General features: G+C 35.5%; 1 protein-coding gene across 1 annotated transcript in view; it reads right to left on the reverse strand.

Annotated features, from left to right (window-relative positions):
* The window catches only part of GABRG2 (gamma-aminobutyric acid type A receptor subunit gamma2), a 286,835-nt gene that overhangs the window by 72,501 nt on the left and 186,729 nt on the right, over window positions 1-27,605 (reverse strand). The window contains exon 7 of the mRNA XM_053719588.1: window positions 846-998. Within this exon, the coding sequence (XP_053575563.1) occupies window positions 846-998 (153 nt within the window). The remainder of the gene's footprint in view (window positions 1-845; window positions 999-27,605) is intronic.

Here is a 27,605-nt window from a genome sequence, read left to right on the forward strand (position 1 = left end):
ACATGACTGCTACATGTCATTACTTTTATAAAGTATCTATAAAATCATTTGTAATTGCAGAGAACTGTAAGTCAGGTTTACACGTCTAGCAGTGATGTCACAGTGAGGGGTGGGTTTTGGTAACTATTTTGGCGTTTTCACTATATGGATTGCTACTTGTTACAATCTAACGACATCCTGTAGCTACCAAATTGATACATTGTTGATGTTTATATTTTAATGTTTTAATATTTTTTTTAATAAATATTGTTAATTAAGTGTACCAGTCTTCACCTGATAGCTTCACTCTGTGGCTTATATTGAGTATGTGCTATATATAGAGCTATATATAGAGCTTAATTATATCTCTATGGATTGTGAGTATAAGCCTGTTTCATATTGTATCTTTGTTTATTATTATGGTATCACGCTATATAATTTTTCTCTTTGAGCATTAACAATGCTGGAAGATCACTTTAACCACATCTTTTGAGGGGAGTGGTGAACCTGACAGCTTTGTGAATTCAGAATTGCCTATTACTTGAGCTTTCAATAGTTCAAGTTAGTGTGAGTATGCACTTTATATATTTTGTGTTTTAAAGATCACAAACGATATTACACTGTATTTGATTTTTCTTTAAGATAAATTGTTTCCATACTGAATATGTCATGAAACAGACTTTGGACTATTATACGTATATCCTCTGATCACATTTATTTCACATTTATTATTCACAGTGTGATTTTTCGGTGTTATTTATTGTTATACATATATTGTTAACAAGTATTTCTATTTTTTCAAAACTAATAAATGCTATATAAATTGTGTAATAATTAATTAAAAGAAACAACAAAATATATCTTACCTAATGATGTCCTTGCTGGTACTGAATCTTTGTTGATCCAAAATGATACCCATGAGAGAACAACAATAAGTGTACAAGGAATATAGGTTTGAATAGTGAAATATCCCATTCTCCTACTTAGATCAAAGTACACTGTCATTACAACATAATCTCCTGTAAAAGAAAGTAAATTGCATATTTTGAATAATCTTGGAAACAAACAAGGAAAGTATAGACCTCATTTGAAAGGTGCGTACATTAAATAAAAATGTATTTTTAAATGGTTAAATTAAGATTTTTCAGCTACAGTAAATTTAGATTGAAAGATTTAAAAAATAGGTGAGTCCTAATTTTGATCAGGTTGAGTAATTTGAGCTAAATTTAAATATATGCACAGTCATTTTTATTTAATGTACAAGCTATGGGCTAGAGTAGAAGTCAAGCACAGCTCAAATATTGTGGCATGTCATTCTCTGCTCAGCCCTGTACAATAAATACACCTTTGGTAATACAAGTTGTTAGTTAAATTATTTAACCAAAACATTTTAATCTACCCAATACTTATACAGGGCACCCTAAATTATCATTAGAAAGCACAAAACGGGAGTAGTGCATCAAATCATCAGTTAAAGGGAAACTGAACCCAAATGTTTTCTTTCGTGATTCAGATAGAGCATGAAATTTTAAGCAACTTTTTAATTTACTCCTATGATCACATTTTCTTTATTCTCTTGGTATCTTTATTTGAAATGCAAGAATGTAAGTTTAGTTGCCGGACCATTTTTTGTGAACAAGCTGGTTTGTCCTTACTGATTGGTGGATTAATTCATCCACCAATAAAAAAGTGTTATCCAGAGTTCTGAACCCCAAAAAAAGCTTAGATGCCTTCTTTTTCAAATAAACGGCTAGATTTAGAGTTTTGTCGGTAACGACCCACGTAGCTAACGCTGGCTTTTTTTCCCCATCACCTTTTAAATACCGCTGGTATTTAGAGTTCACAGAAGGGCTGCGTTAGGCTCCAAAAAGGGAGCGTATAGATTATTTACCGCCATTGCAACTCTCAATACCAGCGGTGCTTAAGGACACGGCCAGATTCAAAAACGTGCTCGTGCACGATTCCCCCATAGGAAACAATGGGGCAGTTTGAGCTGAAAAAAAACCTAACACCTGCAAAAAAGCAGTGTTCAGCTCTTAACCCAGCCCCATTGTTTCCTATGGGGAAACAGTTTCTAAGTCTGCACCTAACACTCTAACATGTACCCCGAGTCTAAACACCCCTAACCTTACACTTATTAACCCCTAATCTGCCGCCCCCGCTATCACTGACCCCTGCATATTTTTTTTAACCCCTAATCTGCCTCTCCGTACACAGCCGCAACCTACATTATACCTATGTACCCCTAATCTGCTGCCCCTAACACCGCTGACCCCTATATTATATTTATTAACCCCTAATCTGCCCCCCACAACGTCGCTGCCAGCTACCTACAATAATTAACCCCTAATCTACTGACCGGACCTCACCGCTACTATAATAAATGTATTAACCCCTAATCCGCCTCACTAACCCTATAATAAATAGTATTAACCCCTAATCTGCCCTCCCTAACATCGCCGACTGGACCTCACCGCTACTCTAATAAATGTATTAACCCCTAAAGCTAAGTCTAACCCTAACACTAACATGCCCCTAAGTTAAATATAATTTAAATCTAACAAAATAAATTAACTCTTATTAAATAAATTATTCCTATTTAAAGCTAAATACTTACCTGTAAAATAAACCCTAATATAGCTACAATATAAATTATAATTATATTGTAGCTATTTTAGGAATAATATTTATTTTACAGGCAACTTTGTAATTATTTTAACTAGGTACAATAGCTATTAAATAGTTAATAACTATTTAATAGCTACCTAGTTAAAATAATTACAAAATTACCTGTAAAATAAATCCTAACCTAAGTTACAAATAAACCTAACACTACACTATCAATAAAGTAATTAAATAAAATACCTACAATTATCTACAATTAAAACTAACGCTACACTATCAATACATTAATTAAATAAAATACCTACAAATAAATACAAATAAATAAACTAACTAAAGTACAAAAAATAAAAAAAGCTAAGTTACAAAAAATTAAAAAAATTAATTACAAACATAATAAAAATATTACAACAATTTTAAGCTAATTACACCTACTCTAAGCCCCCTAATAAAATAACAAAGCCCCCCAAAATAAAAAAAAATGCCCTACCCTATTCTAAAATTAAAATAGAAAAGCTCTTTTACCTTACCAGCCCTTAAAAGGGCCTTTTGCGGGGCATGCCCCAAAGAATTCAGCTCTTTTGCCTGTAAAAAAAACCATACAATACCCCCCCAACATTACAACCCACCACCCACATAACCCTAATCTAACCCAAACCCCCCTTAAATAATCCTAACACTAAGCCCCTGAAGATCTTCCTACCTTATCTTCACCACACCGGGTATCACCGATCCGTCCAGAAGAGGCTCCGAAATCTTCATCCAAGCCCAAGCGGGGGCTGGAGATCCATCATCCAGCTGAAATCTTCTATCAAGCGGCAAGAAGAAGGCCAGAAGAGGCTCCAAAGTCTTCATCCTATCCGGGCAGAAGAGGAGATCCGGACCGGCAACCATCTTCATCCAAGCGGCATCTTCTATCTTCATCCGATGACGAGCGGCTCCATCTTGAAGACCTCCGGCGCGGATCCATCCTCTTCTTCCGACGTCCTAAGTCCGAATGAAGGTTCCTTTAAATGACGTCATCCAAGATGGCGTCCCTCGAATTCCGATTGGCTGATAGGATTCTATCAGCCAATCGGAATTAAGGTAGGAAAAATCTGATTGGCTGATGGAATCAGCCAATCAGATTCAAGTTCAATTCGATTGGCTGATCCAATCAGCCAATCAGATTGAGCTTGCATTATATTGGCTGATCAGAACAGCCAATAGAATGCAAGCTCAATCTGATTGGCTGATTCAATCAGCCAATCAGATTTACCCTACCTTAATTCCGATTGGCTGATAGAATCCTATCAGCCAATCGGAATTTGAGGGACGCCATCTTGGATGACATAATTTAAAGGAACCTTCATTCGGACTTAGGACGTCGGAAGAAGAGGATGGATCCGCGCCGGAGGTCTTCAAGATGGAGCCGCTCGTCATCGGATGAAGATAGATGATGCCGCTTGGATGAAGATGGTTGCCAGTCCGGATCTCCTCTTCTGCCCGGATAGGATGAAGACTTTGGAGCCTCTTCTGGACTTCTTCTTGCCGCTTGATAGAAGACTTCAGCCGGATGATGGATCTCCTTGGGCTTGGATGAAGATTTCGGAGCCTCTTCTGGACGGATCGGTGATACCAGGTGTGGTGAAGATAAGGTAGGAAGATCTTCAGGGGCTTAGTGTTAGGTTTATTTAAGGGGGGTTTGGGTTAGATTAGGGGTATTTGGGTGGTGGGTTGTAATGTTGGGGGGAGTATTGTATGTTTTTTTTTACAGGCAAAAGAGCTGAATTCTTTGGGGCATGCCCCGCAAAGGCCCTTTTAAGGGCTGGTAAGGTAAAAGAGCTTTTCTATATTAATTTTAGAATAGGGTAGGGCATTTTTTTATTTTGGGGGACTTTGTTATTTTATTAGGGGGCTTAGAGTAGGTGTAATTATCTTAAAATTGTTGTAATATTTTTATTATGTTTGTAATTAATTTTTTTATTTTTTGTAACTTAGCTTTTTTTATTTTTTGTACTTTAGTTAGTATATTTATTTGTAGGTATTTTATTTAATTAATTTATTGATAGTGTGTTGTTAAGTTTAATTGTAGATAATTGTAGGTATTTTATTTAATTAATTTATTGATAGTGTAGTGTTAGGTTTAATTGTAACTTAGGTTAGGATTTATTTTACAGGTAATTTTGTAATTATTTTAACTAGGTAGCTATTAAATAGTTATTAACTATTTAATAGCTATTGTACCTAGTTAAAATAATTACAAAGTTGCCTGTAAAATAAATATTATTCCTAAAATAGCTACAATATAATTATAATTTATATTGTAGCTATATTAGTGTTTATTTTACAGGTAAGTATTTAGCTTTAAATAGGAATAATTTATTTAATAAGAGTTAATTTATTTAGTTAGATTTAAATTATATTTAACTTAGGGGGGTGTTAGTGTTAGGGTTAGACTTAGCTTTAGGGGTTAATACATTTATTAGAGTAGCGGTCAGGTCCGGTCGGCAGATTAGGGGTTAATACTTGAAGTTAGGTATCAGCGATGTTAGGGAGGGCAGATTAGGGGTTAATACTATTTATTATAGGGTTAATAAGGCTCGATTAGGGGTTAATACATTTATTATAGTAGCGGTGAGGTCCGGTCGGCAGATTAGGGGTTAATAAGTGTAGGTAAGGTAGCGGCGATGTTGGAGGGGGCAGATTAGATGTTAATAAATATAATATATGGGTCGGCGATGTTAGGGGCAGCAGATTAGGGGTACATAGGGATAACGTAGGTTGCGGCGGTGTGCGGTAGGCAGATTAGGGGTTAAATTTTTTTATTATAGTGGCGGCGATGTGGGGGGCCTCGGTTTAGGGGTACATAGGTAGTTTATGGGTGTTAGTGTACTTTAGAGCACAGTAGTTAAGAGCTTTATGAACCGGCGTTAGCCCAGAAAGCTCTTAACTCCTGACTTTTTTCTGCGGCTGGAGTCTTGTCGTTAGATTTCTAACGCTCACTTCAGCCAAGACTCTAAATACCGGCGTTAGAAAGATCCCATTGAAAAGATAGGATACGCAAATGGCGTAGGGGGATCTGTGGTATGGAAAAGTTGCGGCTGCAAAGTGAGCGTTAGACCCTTACCTACAAGACTCTAAATACCAGCGGTAGCCCAAAACCAGCGTTAGGAGCCTCTAACGTTGGTTTTGACAGCTAACGCAGAACTCTAAATCTAGCCAAAAGATAGCAAGAGAACGAATAAAAATTGCTAATAGGAGTAAATTAGAAAGTTGCTTAAAATTGCATGCTCTATCTGAATCACGAAAGAAAATTTGGGTTCAGTGTCCCATTAAGTGTGGTGTATAATTAATTATTTTATATTTCATAAAGCAAATAGTAAGGAGAGTGAGCTGTATGTCAGTGGATCAAATGGTTATGAAAGAAGATGGAGTCAGTGGATTAAGATATAAGAGAAGAGCACTTCAGAGGTGAGTGGGTGAGAAAGGAAAATACTTTGGAGGGTGGGAGAGATCAATGAGAAAATATGACACATCAGAAATGACTGTCTAGTGCTAAACTGTCAGAGACAGAGGGGGAACCAGAAATACAGCAGTTCCTCACTCAGGATTCAAGTACCACCTACAAGCTTTCAGATAAACATAGGTCCTAAATTCAATTATAATGTATGCTTAAAGGGACATGGATCCCCAAATTTTCTTTCATGATTTAGGTAGAACCTACAATTTTAAACAACATTATATTTTACTTCTTGAATCAAATTTGCTACATTCTCTTGGTATCATTTGTTGAAGGAGCAGCAATGCACTACTAGTTGCTAACTATACACATGGGGTGAGCCAATGCCAACAGGCATATGTATGCACCCACCAATTAGCAGATAGCACCCAGGTGCTTTGCTGCTCCTGAGCTTACCTAGATAAACCCTTTAACAAAGGATAAAAAGAGAAGGAAGCAAATTAAATAATAGAAGTAAATTGGAAAGTTGTTTAAAATTGTATGATCTGTCTGACTTTACTGTCCCTTTAACTTAGGGTTACATGAAATATTTAAAAAAAAATATTATTTTGCCAGTAAACACTATTTACATGTATTCAAGAGATGATATATGCAGTATAATTTAAAAAAAAAATTAAAAAAACATGTCTTTGATTTTTTTTTCAACATTTAATAACTTAAAAAAATACTCAATTTACAGTACGAACACAACATGGCATTAAAAAAAAACAAAAACAAAAAAAACAATCTAATGTAACAAGCAGCTGAAATACAGGAATTAACTTTGAACAGGTTGGCAGATTTAAACTACCATAAACAATACCTCCTAACCACTGGGAGAACAATGTCAGAAGGGTCATAAGTCAACAAGGGTCTTGGTTTTGTGATGGGTGTGGCCACACATGACATGAACAGGATTGAGTGGAGTCAGTGTTGTTGTGGGTAGAGCCATACAGTCCCTGGAAACTGGGCATGTGTGTGTGTGTGTATGTGTTTGTGTGCGCTATAGTATAGAACAAAGTTTCTGTTTTAATTTAATTTTCACATTTGTAAATTGAAAATGTAATTGTGCTTGACCAATTTAGGGGCTAGATTAAGAGTCAAGCGCTCTTGCTCGTGCGTTAACTTTGCTTGACAGAGGCTTTTTGCATGGATTGGGTTGTGCCCCTACCACAAATTGAAAGTAAAAAGTTAAACTTTGAATACTGAAACTGTGTTAACGTATTCTCTCATAGACTTCAATGGAGCAAGCAAACTGGCAAAAAATTTTTTAACAGTCTTACTCTCGTGCTAACCCAATCTCGTTTATTCAAGTGCGCTAAACCCAACATGAATATTTAACTTTTTTGGTAAAAAAAATAATACATATATATATATATATATATATATATATATATATATATATATATATACTGTATATATATATATATATATTAATATTAAATTATATATTTGTATATTTTGTGCCAGCACCACTAGCTTAATAAATCTCACAGTTAATATACCGAGATAAAATATCGTGTGTCCTATATAGGACCTCACTTCTCAGTATAGTGCACGGATAAGGGTATTTAATTAATATACATATAAACAAGAAAACTCAGACCCTTATTTATCCAGCACCCAACCATGTCAGGAAAAATATATATAGTTTAAAGCAGGGAAAAATTAAGGAGTAAATGATACACATACATTAGAAAATGCGTTTTAAAAGGATTTATATATTAATTTCAGCATGACAATAAATCATAAGCATGACCCCCAAATGTTCATAAAGTTCAAAAGTCCACAACCCGGGTTGTTAAATAGGAATAACTGAGTTGGTCCATTCATTTGACCAGTGTTGATTTATTTCAAAATGCCTGATTAATGGCACATTTGTAATCCCAGACATAGAAAGCAACGTTAATGCAGGGACAGCACCAATTGTATTATAACACTGACTCTGTGGGTTTCAAACTTGTATCTTCGTATTCCCAATGCAAATTGTAACTGTATCACAAATAGCAGAAAAAAGTGGCAACTTTTCCATACCACATTAAACTCGCTGTGACAGTTCTGTATTGCGTGTAGAGGTATAATGAAAACAAGTACCTGCTTCCTCGGTGTTCCGTCAGTGGCGTGTTATGGTGTTATATCTACCTGCTCGTTGCTTCCAATTTTTGTTTCAAACCGGTTTGGGAGATTCCCCTTTGCTTTTTTCTCCGTGCTTTCTTGGCTCTTTCTGTGCTTCTGCACGCCTTGGTTCACACCGGAGTATGATTTTGTTTGAGGGTCAGCTTTTTTGGACGGTGCACAGCTGCTGCACCGCTCCAAACAAACAAACAAGCAGCTACGCGCGTTTCACCCGGGGTCCAATCGGGCTTCTTCCGGCTGTGTATGATTGGAGATTGCTCTCCATAGCATTTAAACAGTATGCTCCGCCTTTAATTGGCTTTTTCAGGTACATAGTATATTTCTAGCCGTACAGGTGAAATGTCAAACAGTTATAAATATTTATATTGCTATGCTATTGGCCTTTTTTAAAACTCCACAAAAATAAACTGCCACCTCCAGGTCGCCCCATTATATCGGGCAAGGGCTCCCTAACTGAGAAAATTTCACAGTATGTGGATTTCTGCCTTAGACCGAATTTACTAAATCTCCCCTCATACATTAAAGACACATTAGATGTATTGAAAAAACTTAATGATATAAGTGTATCTGCAAATACTTTATTGGTTTATTGTCATGCTGAAATTAATATATAAATCCTTTTAAAACGCATTTTCTAATGTATGTGTATCATTTACTCCTTAATTTTTCCCTGCTTTAAACTATATATATTTTTCCTGACATGGTTGGGTGCTGGATAAATAAGGGTCTGAGTTTTCTTGTTTATATGTATATTAATTAAATACCCTTATCCGTGCACTATACTGAGAAGTGAGGTCCTATATAGGACACACGATATTTTATCTCGGTATATTAACTGTGAGATTTATTAAGCTAGTGGTGCTGGCACAAAATATACAAATTTAAATTCTGACTATTTAAGTAGTCTTTCCTTATGGTACCTTGCACACTAAGTACAAATTTAGCAATTGAAAAATTCTTTGGAGTCTTCTACATTTAAATTTGAAGTATAACCCCAGATTGGGGAGTTCTCACAGTGCAGAGTCTTTAGAAATAACAAAAAACAATAATAATGGCTGAACTAAATGAAAGTGAGTGGCAATATGATGTGGATGATACTTTTTCTGTTCCCTCTAATACTGAGGGTATTGCTTCAGCTTCCTCTGAAAATCCAAGCATATATAAATCATTTAAAGAATATAAGAAAAAATTGTTTAAAGAACAAAAACTTAAATGGGAAATATCTAGTCTAGAAAAATATGTTGAAATGAAAATGATTCCAAGAGGGCTTAGGGTAAGAAAAAGACCGGGGGCAAATTTAGATAATCCTTTATTGGAAAATTTCCAAAACAAATGGGACGAATATGCGTCAAAATGTTCCACAGAATGGATGAATCTGATGATAGAGGAGAATAAACTCAGACTAGAGAAAACTCAGAAAGAATTGTTATCAGCAAATAATGAGATAGATGCTTGGAAAGGAAAGGATGAATATGAGAGACTGATGGGCCTAGCAAAAGTTGAGCTACGTAAAATTCAAGATTCAATAAAATTTAGAAAGAAAAAGAAGTATCAAAGAGATTGGCAAGATTATCAGGATAAAAAGGTATATAACTACACATACAGTGCCTCTAGTGGCTCTGAAACAGAAATCTCGAGTGGAGATGAAAATAAAACACAAAATTCCTACAGAGAACAGCAAAAAAGTTTTTTAGGACACAAAAACACAAACCAAGGAGAGGGGGGAGGAAACACAGATGGCAGGGGCAGAGGCAGACGCAGATACCCACTCAGACAGAGGAGGAAAAGAAACCTATAAATGTTGTCAATCTGTCAGAAAAAAATCTTACTGACAGTCAAATAGAGGTTTTAGAAAAAGGATTAACTTTCTCACCAGTGAACAAATTAGATAAGTTTGAGTTGGTTAAAGACCTCCACCTATTTGCTCGAAAAATAGTTTTAAATAAAACTTTTGAAAACAAAACAGACAAAAAATCTTTAAATATACATGATAGGCAAAGTGTAAAAATCTTAGAGGAATTACAGGAAGAAATATCAGGCCAACCAAGTGAGAAAATAGCCATAGGCTTTAGTGACTTCAAGAAGAAGTCAGAATACATGCCAGCACTATCCAGTATTCCCCTTATTCATAATTTTGTCAAGTTAGTGGAAAGAGATATTGATCTTTTAAGTACAAATGAGCCTCTACCTGATAACTTAACAAAGAAACAGAGAAATGCACTAAATAACTTAAAAAATGACATCAGTATAACCATTAAGCCATCAGATAAGGGCGGCAATATTGTAGTTCTAAACACCAAGGACTATGTTGATGAATGTCAAAGACAACTAAGAGACAAAAAACAATACAGTACTTTACACTTTAACCCCACTGAGATCTACAAAGAAAAATTGTTTCAAATTTTAATGAAAGCAAAAGATGAAGGCGTTATAAACCAAAGAGAATTTGACTTTTTATTTGTCAAATTTCCAAAAACTGCAACATTTTACAGCATACCAAAACTCCACAAAAATAAACTGCCACCTCCAGGTCGCCCCATTATATCGGGCAAGGGCTCCCTAACTGAGAAAATTTCACAGTATGTGGATTTCTGCCTTAGACCGAATTTACTAAATCTCCCCTCATACATTAAAGACACATTAGATGTATTGAAAAAACTTAATGATATAAGTGTATCTGCAAATACTGTATTGGTTGCAATAGATGTAGAGTCACTTTACTCAAGCATCCCTCATGACAAAGGGGTAGAGGCAATCAAATATTCCCTAATTCAAAGAGGCTCAGAATATGAGAAACATACAAATTTTGTATTGGAACTTTTATCTTTTATTTTAAAACATAATTATTTTGTGTTTGGAAACAAATGTTACCAACAAAATCTAGGAACAGCAATGGGGACTTGCTGTGCCCCCACATTTGCTTGCCTCTACCTAGGAAAATGGGAATTTGATCAAATTCTAAATAGTGCTGAGATAAATGACTCCATCTCTTTATGGCTAAGATTCATCGATGACGTGTTCCTCCTATGGGAGGACACAGAGATGAAATTGATAGAGTTTATGCAAAAATTAAACAATAATGACTGGAATTTAAAATTCACCTACACCTATAGTAAAAATGAAATTACATTTCTTGACTTACGCATTATCAATGACAAAAATTGCCTCAAAACAGCAACATTTCGTAAAGAAACTGCAGGAAACTCATTACTATCATTTGACAGTCACCATCCTAAAAAATTAATACAAAATATACCCTATGGCCAATTTTTAAGACACAAAAGAAACTGCTCAGACAGTGAACAATTCAAAATTGAAGCAGGTACTCTAAATAAAAGATTTAGAGCAAGAGGCTATACACAACAATGTTTAAAGAAAGCATTTAATAAGACTAAAAATAAGGACAGGGATGACCTACTATATGAAAAATCAGATGATAAAACGGAATCATCCTTAATTCGATTTATAGGAACTTATAACCATAAATGGCAGGATATACGTTCAATCCTAAACAAACATTGGCACATATTGTGGATTGACAAATCAATAGGTAAATTTGTAGGACCATCTCCACTCATGACTCCGAAAAGAGCACCAAATTTAAAGGATTTTCTAGTTCAGAGCCACTTTGAAAATATAAATACAGGAAATTGGTTAACCAATAAAAAGAATGGGAACTTTAAGTGCTTACACTGCTCAGTCTGCACTAATATGTTAGTAGGCAAGAACTTTTGTGATAAATATGGGTCCTTTCACACAATAAAGGGTCGTATAACTTGCAAAAGTGAAGGAGTGGTCTATATGGTGTCCTGTAACTGCCCCCAATATTATATAGGTAAAACCTATAGGGAGCTCAAAGAAAGAATAAAGGAACACAAAAGAGACATTAAAAACAAATGCACAAAAACTAGCAGTATAGCACGTCATTTTGCAGAGTGTCACAATAGTGACAAAAGACTGTTAAAATTCAGAGGCTTGGAAATAGTAGATCTGAAAGGTAGAGGAGGAAATCTAGACAAGATTCTACTGTGTAAAGAAAGCAAATGGATCTTTAACCTAAGAAGTTTAAAACCAGATGGCCTAAATGAAGAGCTAAATTTTGGCTCATTTTTGGGAGACTGAAGCAATATATACAGAATATCATTACTAAGGTATCCCACCAAATTGCCCATAAGAAATAAAGTTATTCCCTCAAAGGAATATTTAATAAAAAAAATTGGTATTGTAGACTTTGCACTGTATGAACAAATATAATTGAAATATATTATATAGAAAATGTGTGATTTTTAAAAAAGGCCAATAGCATAGCAATATAAATATTTATAACTGTTTGACATTTCACCTGTACGGCTAGAAATATACTATGTACCTGAAAAAGCCAATTAAAGGCGGAGCATACTGTTTAAATGCTATGGAGAGCAATCTCCAATCATACACAGCCGGAAGAAGCCCGATTGGACCCCGGGTGAAACGCGCGTAGCTGCTTGTTTGTTTGTTTGGAGCGGTGCAGCAGCTGTGCACCGTCCAAAAAAGCTGACCCTCAAACAAAATCATACTCCGGTGTGAACCAAGGCGTGCAGAAGCACAGAAAGAGCCAAGAAAGCACGGAGAAAAAAGCAAAGGGGAATCTCCCAAACCGGTTTGAAACAAAAATTGGAAGCAACGAGCAGGTAGATATAACACCATAACACGCCACTGACGGAACACCGAGGAAGCAGGTACTTGTTTTCATTATACCTCTACACGCAATACAGAACTGTCACAGCGAGTTTAATGTGGTATGGAAAAGTTGCCACTTTTTTCTGCTATTTGTGATACAGTTACAATTTGCATTGGGAATACGAAGATACAAGTTTGAAACCCACAGAGTCAGTGTTATAATACAATTGGTGCTGTCCCTGCATTAACGTTGCTTTCTATCTCTGGGATTACAAATGTGCCATTAATCAGGCATTTTGAAATAAATCAACACTGGTCAAATGAATGGACCAACTCAGTTATTCCTATTTAACAACCCGGGTTGTGGACTTTTGAACTTTATGAACATTTGGGGGTCATGCTTATGATTTATTGTCATGCTGAAATTAATATATAAATCCTTTTAAAACGCATTTTCTAATGTATGTGTATCATTTACTCCTTAATTTTTCCCTGCTTTAAACTATATATATTTTTCCTGACATGGTTGGGTGCTGGATAATTAAATTATATATAATTATATTGTATATATATATATATATATATATATATATATATATATAAATATATATATTTTATTATAATTTGATTTTAACAAAAAAGTTAAATATTCATGTTGGGTTTAGCGCACATGAATAAACGCGATTGGGTTAGCAAGTGAGTATGAGTGTTATTTTTTTTTTTTTTTTGCCAGTTTGCTCATTCCATTGAAGTCTATGAAAAAATATGTTAACACAGTCTAGGTGCCCCATTACATTACGGCGACGTTGTTTTTTGCGCGGGGTTGGTATCTTATATACAGTGCCGCATATAAATGCGACACATATATTTCACCCGTCACACGCAATTTTTACTCCCATAAGCTAACATGGGATTGCATCGCAAATCGGTATCCAATATTCAGCGCAAGGACTTACGTGGCAAAAATTGAGAAATTTTACTCCCTTTTCACCTTGCCAAACAAGGCAGCCACAGCAGTCCTTGAGCTGAGTATGGAAGCACCGTAACTCCCGTAACTGCCTGTAAAATATAAACTAACACCTAATGCATGCGCAATGTCTATCTACCTATCAACCGCATCTAATAAAAGTATTAGCCCTTAAACCGACAACCCCCCTACAACGCAATATGCCCAATTAAACTATTAACCCCTATATCCGCTATCAAACCCACACCACAATTACTTATTAACTATTAACCCCTAATCCGCCATTAACCCACATTGCAATAAACCTATTAAAGTAATAACCCCTAAAGCGTCAAAGCCCACAATGCAATAAACCTAACCCCTAACCTAACACCCCCTAAATGAACCCAAATTACCTAATTTACAAAATACTAAATTTAATATTACATTTAGAAAAAACTAACACTACTTTAAAAATACAAATAAACTAAGTATAAATTAAAGGGACAGTCTAATCAAAATTCTGGAGTAGACTGTCCCTTTAAGGTACAATTACAGAAAATAAAAAAATTACCAAATTTTACAAAAATTATACCTAATCCCTATGAAAATAAAAAAGCCACCCCAAAATAAAAACATGCCCTAATCTATAAATCAACCAGTAGCCCTTAAAAGGGCTTTTTGCAGGGCATTGCCCCAAGATAATCAGCTCTTTTACAAGAAAATACACAACCCCTCCCCAACAGTAAAACCACCCACCCATCAAACCCCCCCAAATAAAATAACCTAACACTAACCTACCCATTGCCCTAAAAATGGCCTTTTATGTGCATTGCCCTTAAAAGGGCATTTAGCTCTTTTAATGCCCACCATATCTAAATAAAATTAAAAAAACCCCCAAAAAGTCTAAACCCCAAGTGGTACTCACTTGTCCTGAAGTCCAGCGGAGAAGGTCCTGTTCCAGGCGGTGAAGTCTTCTTCCAAGAACCAGCCGGCGTGGAGCGGAGGGCGGAGCTGAAGACTGATGACCGCGGAGCTGAAGACCGGCGACCCTAGAACTGAAGACCAGCGAGCCTAGAACTGAAGAAGGGCGACTGCGGAGCCATGGAGCTACTGAAATCCTATTGACTGATTTGGATAGCCAATAGGATTTCAGTAGCTCTCATCCTATTGGCTGATTTGAATTTGAAGGCTAAAATCAGCCAATAGGAATTAAAGGGACACCATTTTTAATCGTGTACCTTGAATTCCTATTCAGTGTACGGCAGAGATCCTATAAAGAGGATCCTCCACGCTCCATGGCTCCGCGGTCGCCGGTCTTCAGTTCCAGGCTCGCCGGTCTTCAGTTCCAGGCTCGCTGGTCTTCAGTTCCAGGGTCGCCGGTCTTCAGCTCCGTGGTCATCGGTCTTCAGCACCGCCCTCCGCTCCATGTCGGCTGGTTCCTGGAAGAAGAAAGAAGAGGTCGCCGGCTTTGAAGAAGACTTCACCACCTGGAACAGAACCTTCTCCGCCGGACTTCAAGACAGGTAAGTACCACTTGGGGGTTAGACTTAGGGTTTTTTTAAGGGATTTTTGGGTTTTTTATTTTATTTAGATAGGGTGGGCAGTGAAAGAGCTGAATGCCCTTTTAAGGGCAATGCCCAACAAATGCCCTTTTCAGGGCAATGGGTAGTTTAGGGTTTTAAGTGTTAGGTTATTTTATTTGGGGGGGTTTAGTGGGTGGGGGGTTTTACTGCTAGGGGGGTTTATGTATTTTCTGTAATCTTAGATTTTTTTTATTTTCTGTAATTGTAGTTTAAAGGGACAGTCTACTCCAGAATTTTGATTAGACTGTCCCTTTAATTTATACTTAGTTTATTTGTATTTTTAAAGTAGTGTTAGTTTTTTTTTTTTATTTAATAGTAACTTTAGTATTTTGTAAATTAGGTAATTTGGGTTAATTTAGGGGGTGTTAGGTTAATAGTTTTAATAGGTTTATTGCGTTGTGGGTTAATGGCGGATTAGGGGCTAATAGTTTTAATGGGTTTATTGCATTGTGGATATAGCAAAAACAATCGCCCAGCACTCCCAGTAAGCATCAAGGTGCACGCAGCAAGGATCCTGCACCAATCCTTCAAATAACAGCAAATCCAAGAAAAGGCCACAGCACCTGGTTATGCATCAAACATGAAGATTTATTGTGGAGACATCACCATATAGAGAAACAACATTTCGGTCAACAATAGACCTTAATCATGTTAAGGTCTATTGTTGACCAAACGTTGTTTCTCTATATGGTGATGTCTCCACAACAAATCTTCATGTTTGATGCATAACCAGGTGCTGTTGCCTTTTATTGCATTGTGGGTTAATGGTGGATTAAGGATTAACAGTTTTAATAGGTAGTTTGCGATGTTGGAGTTGGCGGATTTAGGGTTTAATAATTTAGTTATTACTTGCGGTGTAGGTTTGATGGTGGATATAGAGGTTAATAGTTTAATTTGGCTTATTGCATTGTGGGGGGTTTTGGTCTAGAGGTAAATACATTTTTAATTAGTAGTGAGAGGGGTGATTGCGGATATAGGGGTTTTTACGTGTTGGGCTTATTTTTGGGAGGCGTGTTAGACTTTTATGGGAGATTTATTTTCTTTACTTTTCTTAAGCCCCAGCAGTTTCTAAAGTGCTGTAAGTGCCGTAAGTCACTGGTGACTCCATAAATTTGTATTTACGCTCATTTCTTGACATTGCTAGTTTATCAAACTTATGGCACTTTATGAACTGCCGGCACCGTATATGTAATAGCCCGATGTGCGAGGTTGAAGAGGTTGAAGCCTGAGCCGTATATGTAATCATGCCCTAAGTATTTTGTGAGATACTGTATATAGGTATAAATAAATACAGGTAGCCCTCAGTTTACGCCGGGGGTTAGGTTCCAGAAGGAATGGTTGTAAATTGAAACCGTTGTAAAATTGAAACCCAGTTTATAGTGTAAGTCAATGGGAAGTGAGAGAGAGGTTCCAGGCCCCTCTCAAAATTGGCATAAGTAACACCTAATACATTTATTTTTAAAGCATTGAAATGAAGACTTTAAATGCTAAACAGCATTATAAACCTAATAAAATAATCACAACACAGAATATATAATTAAGCTAAGTTAAATGAACAAAAACATTTGCTAAACCGCATTATAAACCTAATAAAAATCACACAAACAGTTCTTTCTTTGCATTCCAATCTGGACTGATTTATAGACAGGAAGATCTTGTTCCTTTGAAATCTGCTCAATAGCTCAGATCTGGTTAAATTGATTAATTTCAGCTTGCTTGGCTTTGCTGCAACACAAGCGGACAGCTCCACCTACTGGCTATATTAATAAATGCACTGCTTCTCAATGCTTTTCAATAGCAGTCACATGACTGGGAAAAAAGGTTGTTATTCTGAAACGGTGTAAATTGAACCGTTGTAAAACGAGGGCCACCTGTACTGATATATAAGAATATCTGTTTAAAAATACTTGGAACATAGTCCCCTATGTGAAGAGCATTGTAATGTGAAATATTTACAGTACACACACTTTTAAACACTTTATTAAATATGAAAATTGCAGAAATATGATTTTTCATGTTTTTCAGCTACTTGACTGCAAAGAGCTACAATGCACTTAAATATATGTCTATATGCATAGTTATGTATTTGTTTTTAAATGTGTGTATATCTCTGTAAATACATATACACATATAAATACATAAATAGATATGTACACACACACACACATATATATATATATATATATACATACATATATATACAGTATATATATATATATATATATATATATATATATATATATATAGAGTTAGACATGTGTATAAATGTTTCTCTCTGCTAATACCCTTTGCAAGACTTTTTTTTCTAACACCTGAGACCACATGTCTTTGAGCCCTTATAACTTTTTTAATTTAATTTAAAAAAAAATAATGTTACCAATAAATTAATGAGTGTAACTGTACTTTTAAATTTATGTTTGATCTGTTTTGTGCAACTTTTTTGTCTTGCTAAACAGATAACCAGGGCTCAGAAGTTGCACTAACTCGATGAGCCTTAAATTAGATTATGCTCAAACAGACGCTTTTACTTTCAACTCTTTCAACACTTGCTATTTCTATTGCATACAAAGAGTAGAGAAATAGCCCATATTGCACTGTGCTTCAGTTAGCACTACACTCGTAATCTAGCCCTTAATTAAAATTAGATAGTTTTGTAGCTCTTTCATTTCAATTAGAATGATTAAACCACTTTAAAGTTATGCAACATAGAAAATGTTGACTTATGAAACTAAGCATGAAGCTGCAGTTCAGAGTCTGTTAGTAGGAGGAGCTTGTAATGACTAGTCACCATAATCAGTGCTTTACTGTGATCTCCTGTTATATCATCGGAAACAAACATAATTTCATAGTAAACTTCACTATACTGAAGAGGGAAATAAAGTAACTGTTCTTCACATGGCAGATGCACACTCCCATGCAAGACCTTGGGGCATGACTGCTGGTTGGCTGCTTAAAGTCCCTTTACAATGAAACGTGGCTACTGAGGAAAATGTGAGGTAAAATATCTTCCCTTTTGACATGCATATGTTCAGGTTACATTTTCTAGTCAGCTCATTACAGGTATGCTGCAGTACGTTCATGTTTTAAGAAATTTAACATAGAAAGTAATAAACTATCTGGTATACTGATATAGTAAATCTCATAGGATATAAATTCTCAGTTTCTAGCAAAAACAAATTGAACTGAAATGTTTTCACTATAATTTAACTTTGATTTCCTTCTTATTTAGTAACATGACTTTTCTGTCAAGAAAATAAGTATATTATTAACTTTAAATAAATGTAATCTGCATAGAGCTTTCAAGTTAATGTGACAGAAAACACCTTGAAAATTTTATATAAAATGTATAGTTATGTGTAATGAAACAATTTTTCAATATATTTTCATAATTTTTTTTTGCACATTTTTTTAATGTAATTTAGCTCTAAAAATTAAACAATTTCTATTTCTCAGAATTTAAAATTCACCCTACTGACTTGTCAAGGCTAACTCTGCTACACATCAGTCCTTTATTGGCTACAGATAACAACTCGAAAACAATGCACTTAATAACTAGCTTTATGACATTGGCTAGCCAATTTATTTCTCCAAATAAGGGACATGGTGAGTGAAGTTTGGCTATTGAAAATAACAAGGATGCAATTTGTTTTGAAAATGTTAAGACGGCTGATATTCTATAACAACAACAAAAAAATGTCTTGTAATTAAAGGCATTTACTGTCCCTTTAAAATCAGTGAAGCCTGTAGATGTAACATGCTTAGAGTATATAGGGCTAGATCACTAGTGTCACACTGTCTGGTGCATGTGAACAAAAGTGGTTTATTCTTTTTTGCACACATTGGAAGTAGCACCCCTATTACAGGTTGAAAGTTCAGGTGTTTGCTTGAGCGCAATTTATTTTAATGAGCGGCAGGATAGTGCGACCTCAGAGTTCTGGTTAACTGTTACACTCGACTAAAAAGTTGCACAAAAAACACATAAAATATACATTTAAAGGTACAGTTGCATGTATAATAACACTGTCTAATAAAAATACTTTTTTTTAAAAAAGTGCATAAAAAAAAGATGTGAGGTTTCATGTGTTGGGGGAAAAAGCCTTTAAATGGCTTTAGATAGAGATACATACATACACGTCTAAATATGTATGTGACATTCTGGATTCGGACACTAGGGACCCTAGAACCAAGAGGGATTAACAGAGAGATAGATCTAGCAGCCTTCTTAATTAGTGACTAGTGATTAAAAGACTATCCGCATATTTAGAATATATTACCTCTATATATTTTATTCTTTTTATGAAGATATACATATATATGTATTTATTCTATTCTGTATATATGTTAGAATATAAAGTTGCTATCCAATAGGTCAAATGAGTCTTCTACAGTATTATCAATTAGTCCAGTGAGAACCACTTTAAATAGGAATAGCCTAGTATGCAGGGACATTAGAATATACTCATTTTCCTACATAACTTTGAGATTCCCTAAATAAATAATGGTAGCACACTATGGTATTAGTTAATATACAGCTGAATATATCCATGTTTTTATGGGCATATAGAAAAAAACCTTAATTAGAAACTACAAATAATAACTACACTTTTATATATAGACATATATTTTTTTTAAACTATTCAATGACATGTTTGCTCAACCTATTCTTTGAATTAGCTTTATCCATTAGATGTCCGCTATATGCCTCATATTGTGTTGGGTTAAATTTATACTTGGTGGATATGGAGGTCCGTATCTAAAATAGTTGTATGTACATTACCATGATTAGTATATTATGAACTCGCATATGTTTATGGCAGCTAATATTTGTTTTAATTTTTGTGTTATACTATCTTATACAATATATTACTATCGTGTCCTGTTTTTTAAGATACTGTTAAATGCCCTTCAATGTGTGTTTTATGTTTTTAACATGTATTAAGGGTTGGTATTAGGGTTGCACCGATACCATTTTTTTTATGACCGAATACAAGTACCGATACTTGTTTTCAAATACTCGCCGATACCAATTACCGATACTTTTTTTTTAATGTCATGTGACAGTTTACCAAACACAATACAGACTAATTATTTAAGATTCCTTCTTTATAATTATAAAGGACTGTAATTCAAAATACATTATTAAATAATAAAACAGTTCACTGAACATGTTTATAAATAAAAAATATTACAATAAAATATTAAATTTAAAGGGGTGATGCAATTGGGTTGTAGGGCTGTTATATAACATCAATCTTGCTATAAGATATTTTTGGGCCATTTTAGCCAGAGCTGGAAATCTGTTTATTAACTGCCCAGTACTTCAGGGGTTTGTCTGAATCAGGTACAGTGATCTCTCCTACAATAATACAAATAACAGCAATTTGTATTGGCAGAACAGTAGTAAACATTTTTTAGTTTAGTCTCCTCTTCAGTTTAAAATGAAATGGGAACATGCAGTTTGAAAAAACACCACAAGATAGCATATGGGTAGGAAGTGGAGGTAGTGGTTTAAGTATCGGTGCATTTGCACGAGTACAAGTACTCACGCAAATACTTGGTATCGGTATCGGTGCATCTCTAGTTAGTATAATCATTTATTTATTTATTAATTATAACCGATTTCATGTGTATCTTGCCCATACATGGTTCTGTTTTGGACAATTGTAAAATCTGCATAAGAGAGAATTAGTGCTGTAATAAGTACGGTTCCTTTAACTGTGTGTCCAGACATGCTGATACTATCAAAGATCAACATAAGCACCAAGATCATGTGACAAGTGCTTTGATCCTTTAAAAAGACATTTTATACCTTATGTATGAAGCCTCTGATGAAGTAGGGAGGTACCCTACAAATAGGGATGGGCGAATGTTTCTATAAATTCGAAATATAAAACAAATTTTGATACATTCCTTCGTTCAAATTTAATTTTGAATGTTTATATAACATTCTAACATTCTATTTTCAAATTTTCGTTTTCACATTTTTCAAAAAAATTCAAAAATATTTGTTCAAATAAAAGAATGTTTAGCTATGTATTCATTTAATTTCGAAATGTAATATTCAAATTTGAATGTGACATTTGATTTGAATGTCACATTCAAAATCAAAATAGTATTTCTAGTCTACAACTGTTTAATAAATGTAATATTCGAATTTGAATGCTACATTCAAAGTTTAATGTCACATTTGAATTCGAAATAGTATTTCTAGTCTAAAACTGTGTTTTTTAAATGTAATATTTGAATTCGAATGTCACATTCGAATTCGAATGTCACATTCGAATTCGAATGTCACATTCAAATTCAAAATAGTATTTCTAGTCTACAACTGCGTTTAATAAATATAATATTCGAATGTGAATGCTACATTCAAATTTGAAATAGTATTTCTAGTCTAATACTGTGTTTTTCGAATAGTCCAGTGAGAACCACTTTAAGTAGGAATAGCCCAGTATGCAGGAACATTAGAATATACTCATTTCCCTACATAACTTTGAGATTCCCTAGATAAATAATGGTAGCACACTATCACCTAGATTACAAGTTTTGCGTTAGAGGCTGTGCTTATGCTCACCGCTCACTTACAGACAGCGCTTGTATTACGGGTTTTTACAAACCAGATAAGAAGTGAGCGTTGAGCAAAATTTTGCTCATTATCGCACTCCAATACCAGCGCTGCTTACGTTAGCAGTGAGCTGGTGTAACGTGCTCGTGCACAATTTCCCCATAGGAATCAACGGGGAGAGCCAGCTGAAAAAAAGTCTAACACCTGCAAAAAAACTGCGTAAACCCCCTTAACGCAGCCCCATTGATTCCTATAGGGAAATACATTTTATGTCTACACCTAACACCCTAACATGAACCCCGAGTCTAAACACCCATAACACTTATTAACCCCTAATCTGCCGCCCCCAACATCGCCGTCACCTACATTATAATTATTAACCCCTAATCTGCTGTTCCGGACACCGCAGCCACCTACATTATACTTATGAACCCTTAATCTGCTGCCCCCAACATCACCGACACCTATATTATATTTATTAACTCCTAATCTGCCGCCCCCAACGTCGCCGCCACTATATTAAAGTTATTAACCCCTAAACCTAAGTCTAGCCCTAAACCTAACACCCCCTAACTTAAATATAATTAAAAGAAATAAAAATAAAAATTACTATCATTAACTAAATTATTTGTATTTAAAACTAAATACTTACCTATAAAATAAACCCTAAGCTAGCTACAATATAACTAATAGTTACATTGTAGCTAGCTTAGGGTTTATTTTTATTTTACAGGCAAGTTTGTATTTATTTTAAGCAGGTACAATAGTTATTAAATAGTTATTAACTATTTAATAACTACCTAGATAAAATAAATACAAAAGTACCTGTAAAATAAAACCAAACCTAAGTTACAATTACACCTATTAATTAATTAAATTATTTAAATTATTTCCATAAATTAAATACAATTAAATACAATTAAATTAAATTATCTAAAGTACAAAAAACACACTAAATTACAGAAAATAATAAAAAATTACATGATTTTTAAACTAATTACACCTAATTTAATCCCCCTAACAAAATTAAAAGCCCTCCAAAATAAAAAAAAGCCCTACCCTACACTAAATTACAAATAGCCCTTAAAATGGCCTTTTGCTGGACATTGCCTCAAAGTAATCAGCTCTTTTACCTGTTAAAACAAATTACAAATCCGCCCCAACATTAAAACCCACCACCCACACAAACAACCCTACTCTAAAACCCACCCAATACCCCCTTAAAAAAACTTAACACTAACCCCTTGAAGATCACTTTACCGGGAGAAGTCTTCATCCAACCAGGCCGAAGTCCTCAACAAAGCTGGGAGAAGTCTTCATCCAAGCTGGACGAAGTGGTTCTCCAGACGGGCAGAAGTCTTCATCCAAACTGCATCTTCTATCTTCATCCATGCGTTGCGGAGCGGGTCCATCTTCAAGTCATCTGACGCAGAGCATCCTCTTTATCTAACGGCTCTTCTAGAATGAAGGTTCCTTTAAATTACGTCATCCAAGATGGCGTCCCTTCAATTCCGATTGGCTGATAGAATTCTTGCGAGCTCAATCCTATTGGCTTTTAAGGGCTATTTGTAATTTAGTGTAGGGTAGGGCTTTTTTATTTGGGGGGGGCTTTTTTATTTTGTTAGGGGGATTAGATTAGGTGTAATTAGTTTAAAAATCTTGAAATTTGTTTATTATTTTCTGTAATTTTGTGGGGGGGTTGTACTTTAGCTAATTTTATTTAATTGTATTTAATTTAGGTAAGTCATTTAATTATAGTGTAGTGTTAGGTGTTATTGTAACTTAGGTTAGCTTTAATTTAACAGGTACTTTTGTATTTATTTTAGCTAGGTACTTATTAAATAGTTAATAACTATTTGATAACTATTCTACCTAGTTAAAATAAATACAAACTTGCCTGTAAAATAAAAATAAACCCTAACGCCTAAATTTAGAGTTCTGCGTTAGCCGTCAAAACCAGCATTAGGGGGTCCTAACGCTGGTTTTGTCCTACCGCTGGTATTTAGAGTCTTGTAGGTAAGGGTCTAAAGCTCACTTTCCAGCCGCGACTTTTCCATACCGCAAATCCCCTTACGTCAATTGCGTATCCTATCTTTTCAATGGGATCTTTTTAACGCCGGTATTTAGAGTCTTGGCTGAAGTGAGGGTTAGAAATCTAACGACAAGACTCCAGCCGCAGAGAAAAGCCAGGAGTTAAGAGCTTTCTGGGCTAATGCCAGTTCATAAAGCTCTTAACTACTGTGCTCTAAAGTACACTAACACCCATAAACTACCTATGTACCCCTAAACCGAGGCCCCCCCACATCGCCGCCACTCTATTAAATTTTTTAACCCCTAATCTGCCGACCGCACACCGCTGCAACCTACATTATCCTTATGTACCCCTAATCTGCTGCCCCTAACACCACCGACACCTACTTAATATTTATAAACCCCTAATCTGCCGACCGAACCTCACCGCTACTCTAATAAATGTATTAACCCCTAAAGCTAAGTCTAACCCTAACACTAACACCCCCCTAAGTTAAATATAATTTTTATCTAACGAAATAAAATAAATCTTATTAAATAAATTATTCCTATTTAAATTAAATACAAATACCTACAAATAAATACAAATAAATACACTAACTAAAGAACAAAAAATAAAAAAAGAACTAAGTTACAAAAAATAATTCACAAACATTATAAAAAATATTACAAAATTTTAAGCTTATTACACCTACTCTAAGCCCCCTAATAAAATAACAAAGCCCCCAAAATAAAAAATGCCCTACCCTATTCTAAAATAAAAATTGAAAAGCTCTTTTACCTTACCAGCCCTTAAAAGGGCTTTTTGCGGGGTATGCCCCAAAGAATTCTGCTCTTTTGCCTGTAAAAAAAAACATACAATACCCCCCAACATTAAAACCCACCACCCACATACCCCTAATCTAACCCAAATCCCCCTTAAATAAACCTAACACTAAGCCCCTGAAGATCTTCCTACCTTATCTTCACCACACCGGGTATCACCGATCCGTCCAGAAGAGGGTCCGAAATCTTCCTCCTATCCGGGCGATGTCTTCATCCAAGCGGGGGGCTGAAGAGGTCCATCATCCGGCTGAAGTCTTCATCCAAGCGGGGGCTGAAGAGGTCCATCATCCGGCATCTTCAATTTTCTTTCTTCCGGCTCCATCTTCATCTCGCCGACGCGGAACATCCTTCCTCCACGACGAACTCCCGACGAATGAAAGTTCCTTTAAGGGACGTCATCCAATATGGCGTCCCTCGAATTCCGATTGGCTTATAGGATTCTATCAGCCAATCAGAATTAAGGTAGGATTCAAGTTCAATCCGATTGGCTGATCCAATCAGCCAATAAGATTGAGCTCGCATTCTATTGGCTGCTCCGATCAGCCAATAGAATGCAAGCTCAATCTGATTGGCTGATCCAATCAGCCAATCAGATTGAACTTGAATCTGATTGGCTGGTTCAATCAGCCATCAGAATTTTCCTACCTTAATTACGATTGGCTGATAGAATCCTATCAGCGAATCGGAATTCGAGGGACGCCATCTTGGATGACCTCCCTAAAAGGAACCTTCATTCATCAGGAGTTCGTCGTGGAGGAAGGATGTTCCGCATCGGCGGGATGAAGATGGAGCCGGAAGAAGGAAGATTGAAGATGCCGCTTGATAGAAGACTTCAGCCGGATGATGGACCTCTTCAGCCCCCGCTTGATAGAAGACTTCAGCCGGATGATGGACCTCTTCAGCCCCAGCTTAGACATCGCCCGGATAGGAGGAAGACTTCGGACCCTCTTCTGGATGGATCGGTGATACCCGGCGTGGTGAAGATAAGGTAGGAAGATCTTCAGGGGCTTAGTGTTAGGTTTATTTAAGGGGGTTTGGGTTAGATTAGGGGTATGTGGGTGGTGGGTTGTAATGTTGGGGGGGGGTATTGTATATTTTTTTTTTACAGGCAAAAGAGCAGAATTCTTTGGGGCATGCCCCGCAAAAGGCCCTTTTAAGGGCTGGTAAGGTAAAAGAGCTTTTCAATTTTTATTTTAGAATAGGGTAGGGCATTTTTTTATTTTGGGGGGCTTTGTTATTTTATTAGGGGGCTTAGAGTAGGTGTAATTAGCATAAAATTGTTGTAATATTTTTATAATGTTTGTAAATTATTTTTTTATTTTTTGTAACTTAGTTTTTTTTTTATTTTTTGTACTTTAGTTAGTGTATTTATTTGTAGGTATTTGTATTTAATTTATTTATTGATAGTGTAGTGTTAGGTTTAATTGTAACTTAGGTTAGGATTTATTTTACAGGTAATTTTGTAATTATTTTAACTAGGTAGCTATTAAATAGTTATTAACTATTTAATAGCTATTGTACCTGGTTAAAATAAATACAAAGTTGCCTGTAAAATAAATATTAATCCTAAAATAGCTACAATATAATTATTATTTATATTGTAGCTATATTAGGGTTTATTTTACAGGTAAGTATTTAGCTTTAAATAGGAATACTTTAGTTAATAAGATTTATTTTATTTCGTTAGATAAAAATTATATTTAACTTAGGGGGGTGTTAGGGTTAGACTTAGCTTTAGGGGTTAATACATTTATTAGAGTAGTGGTGAGGTCCGGTCGGCAGATTAGGGGTTAACAATTGTAGGTAGGTAGCGGTGACGTTGAGGGGGGGCAGATTAGGGGGTAATAAATATTATATAGGTGTCGGGGGGGTTAGGGGCAGCAGATTAGGGGTTCATAGGGATAATGTAGGTTGCGGCGATGTTTGGAGCGGCAGATTAGGGGTTAATAATATGAAAAGGTCAGCGATAGCGGGGGCGGCAGATTAGGGGTTAATAAGTGTAAGGTGAGGGGTGTTTAGACTCGGTGTACATGTTAGGGTGTTAGGTGCAGACTTAGGAAGTGTTTCCCCATAGGAAACAATGGGGCTGCGTTAGGAGCTGAACGCTGCTTTTTTGCAGGTGTTAGGTTTTTTTTCAGCTCAAACGGCCCCATTGTTTCCTATGGGGGAATCGTGCACGAGCACGTTTTTGAAGCTGGCCGCATCCGTAAGCACCGCTGGTATTTAGAGTTGCAGTGGTGGTAAATTATGCTCTGCGCTCCCTTTTTGGAGCCTAACGCAGCCCTTCTGTGAACTCTAAATACCAGCGGTATTTAAAAGGTGCGGGGGAAAAAAAGCATGTGTAGCTAACGCACCCCTTTGGCCGCAGAACTCTAAATCTAGCCGTAAGATAGCTAAAATGTAACTATTAGTTATATTGTAGCTATCTTAGGGTTTATTTTCTCTGTAAGTATTTAGCTTTAAATAGGAATAATTTAGTTAATGATAGTAATTTTTATTTAGATTTATTTAAATTATATATATATATATTTTTTTTTTTTTTTTTCTATAAATGAATTTTTATTGAGGTTCTTTTTCATGAATACAAATAGTAAATGGTAAGACGTAATAACAAGGAAAACAAATAATTACAGTGTAAATTGCCTAAAGAAATCGCACAGAAATACAGTACAGAAAAAAAAATGACAAAGTACACATTAAATGGATTATCTACATTATGTAAGATAGGTAGATACTGATTTAACGGGGCCACTCATGGACCCCAAATGAAGAACC

The sequence above is a fragment of the Bombina bombina genome, chromosome 6 (genome assembly GCF_027579735.1).
Source record: "Bombina bombina isolate aBomBom1 chromosome 6, aBomBom1.pri, whole genome shotgun sequence".
Taxonomy (NCBI): Eukaryota; Metazoa; Chordata; class Amphibia; order Anura; family Bombinatoridae; genus Bombina; species Bombina bombina.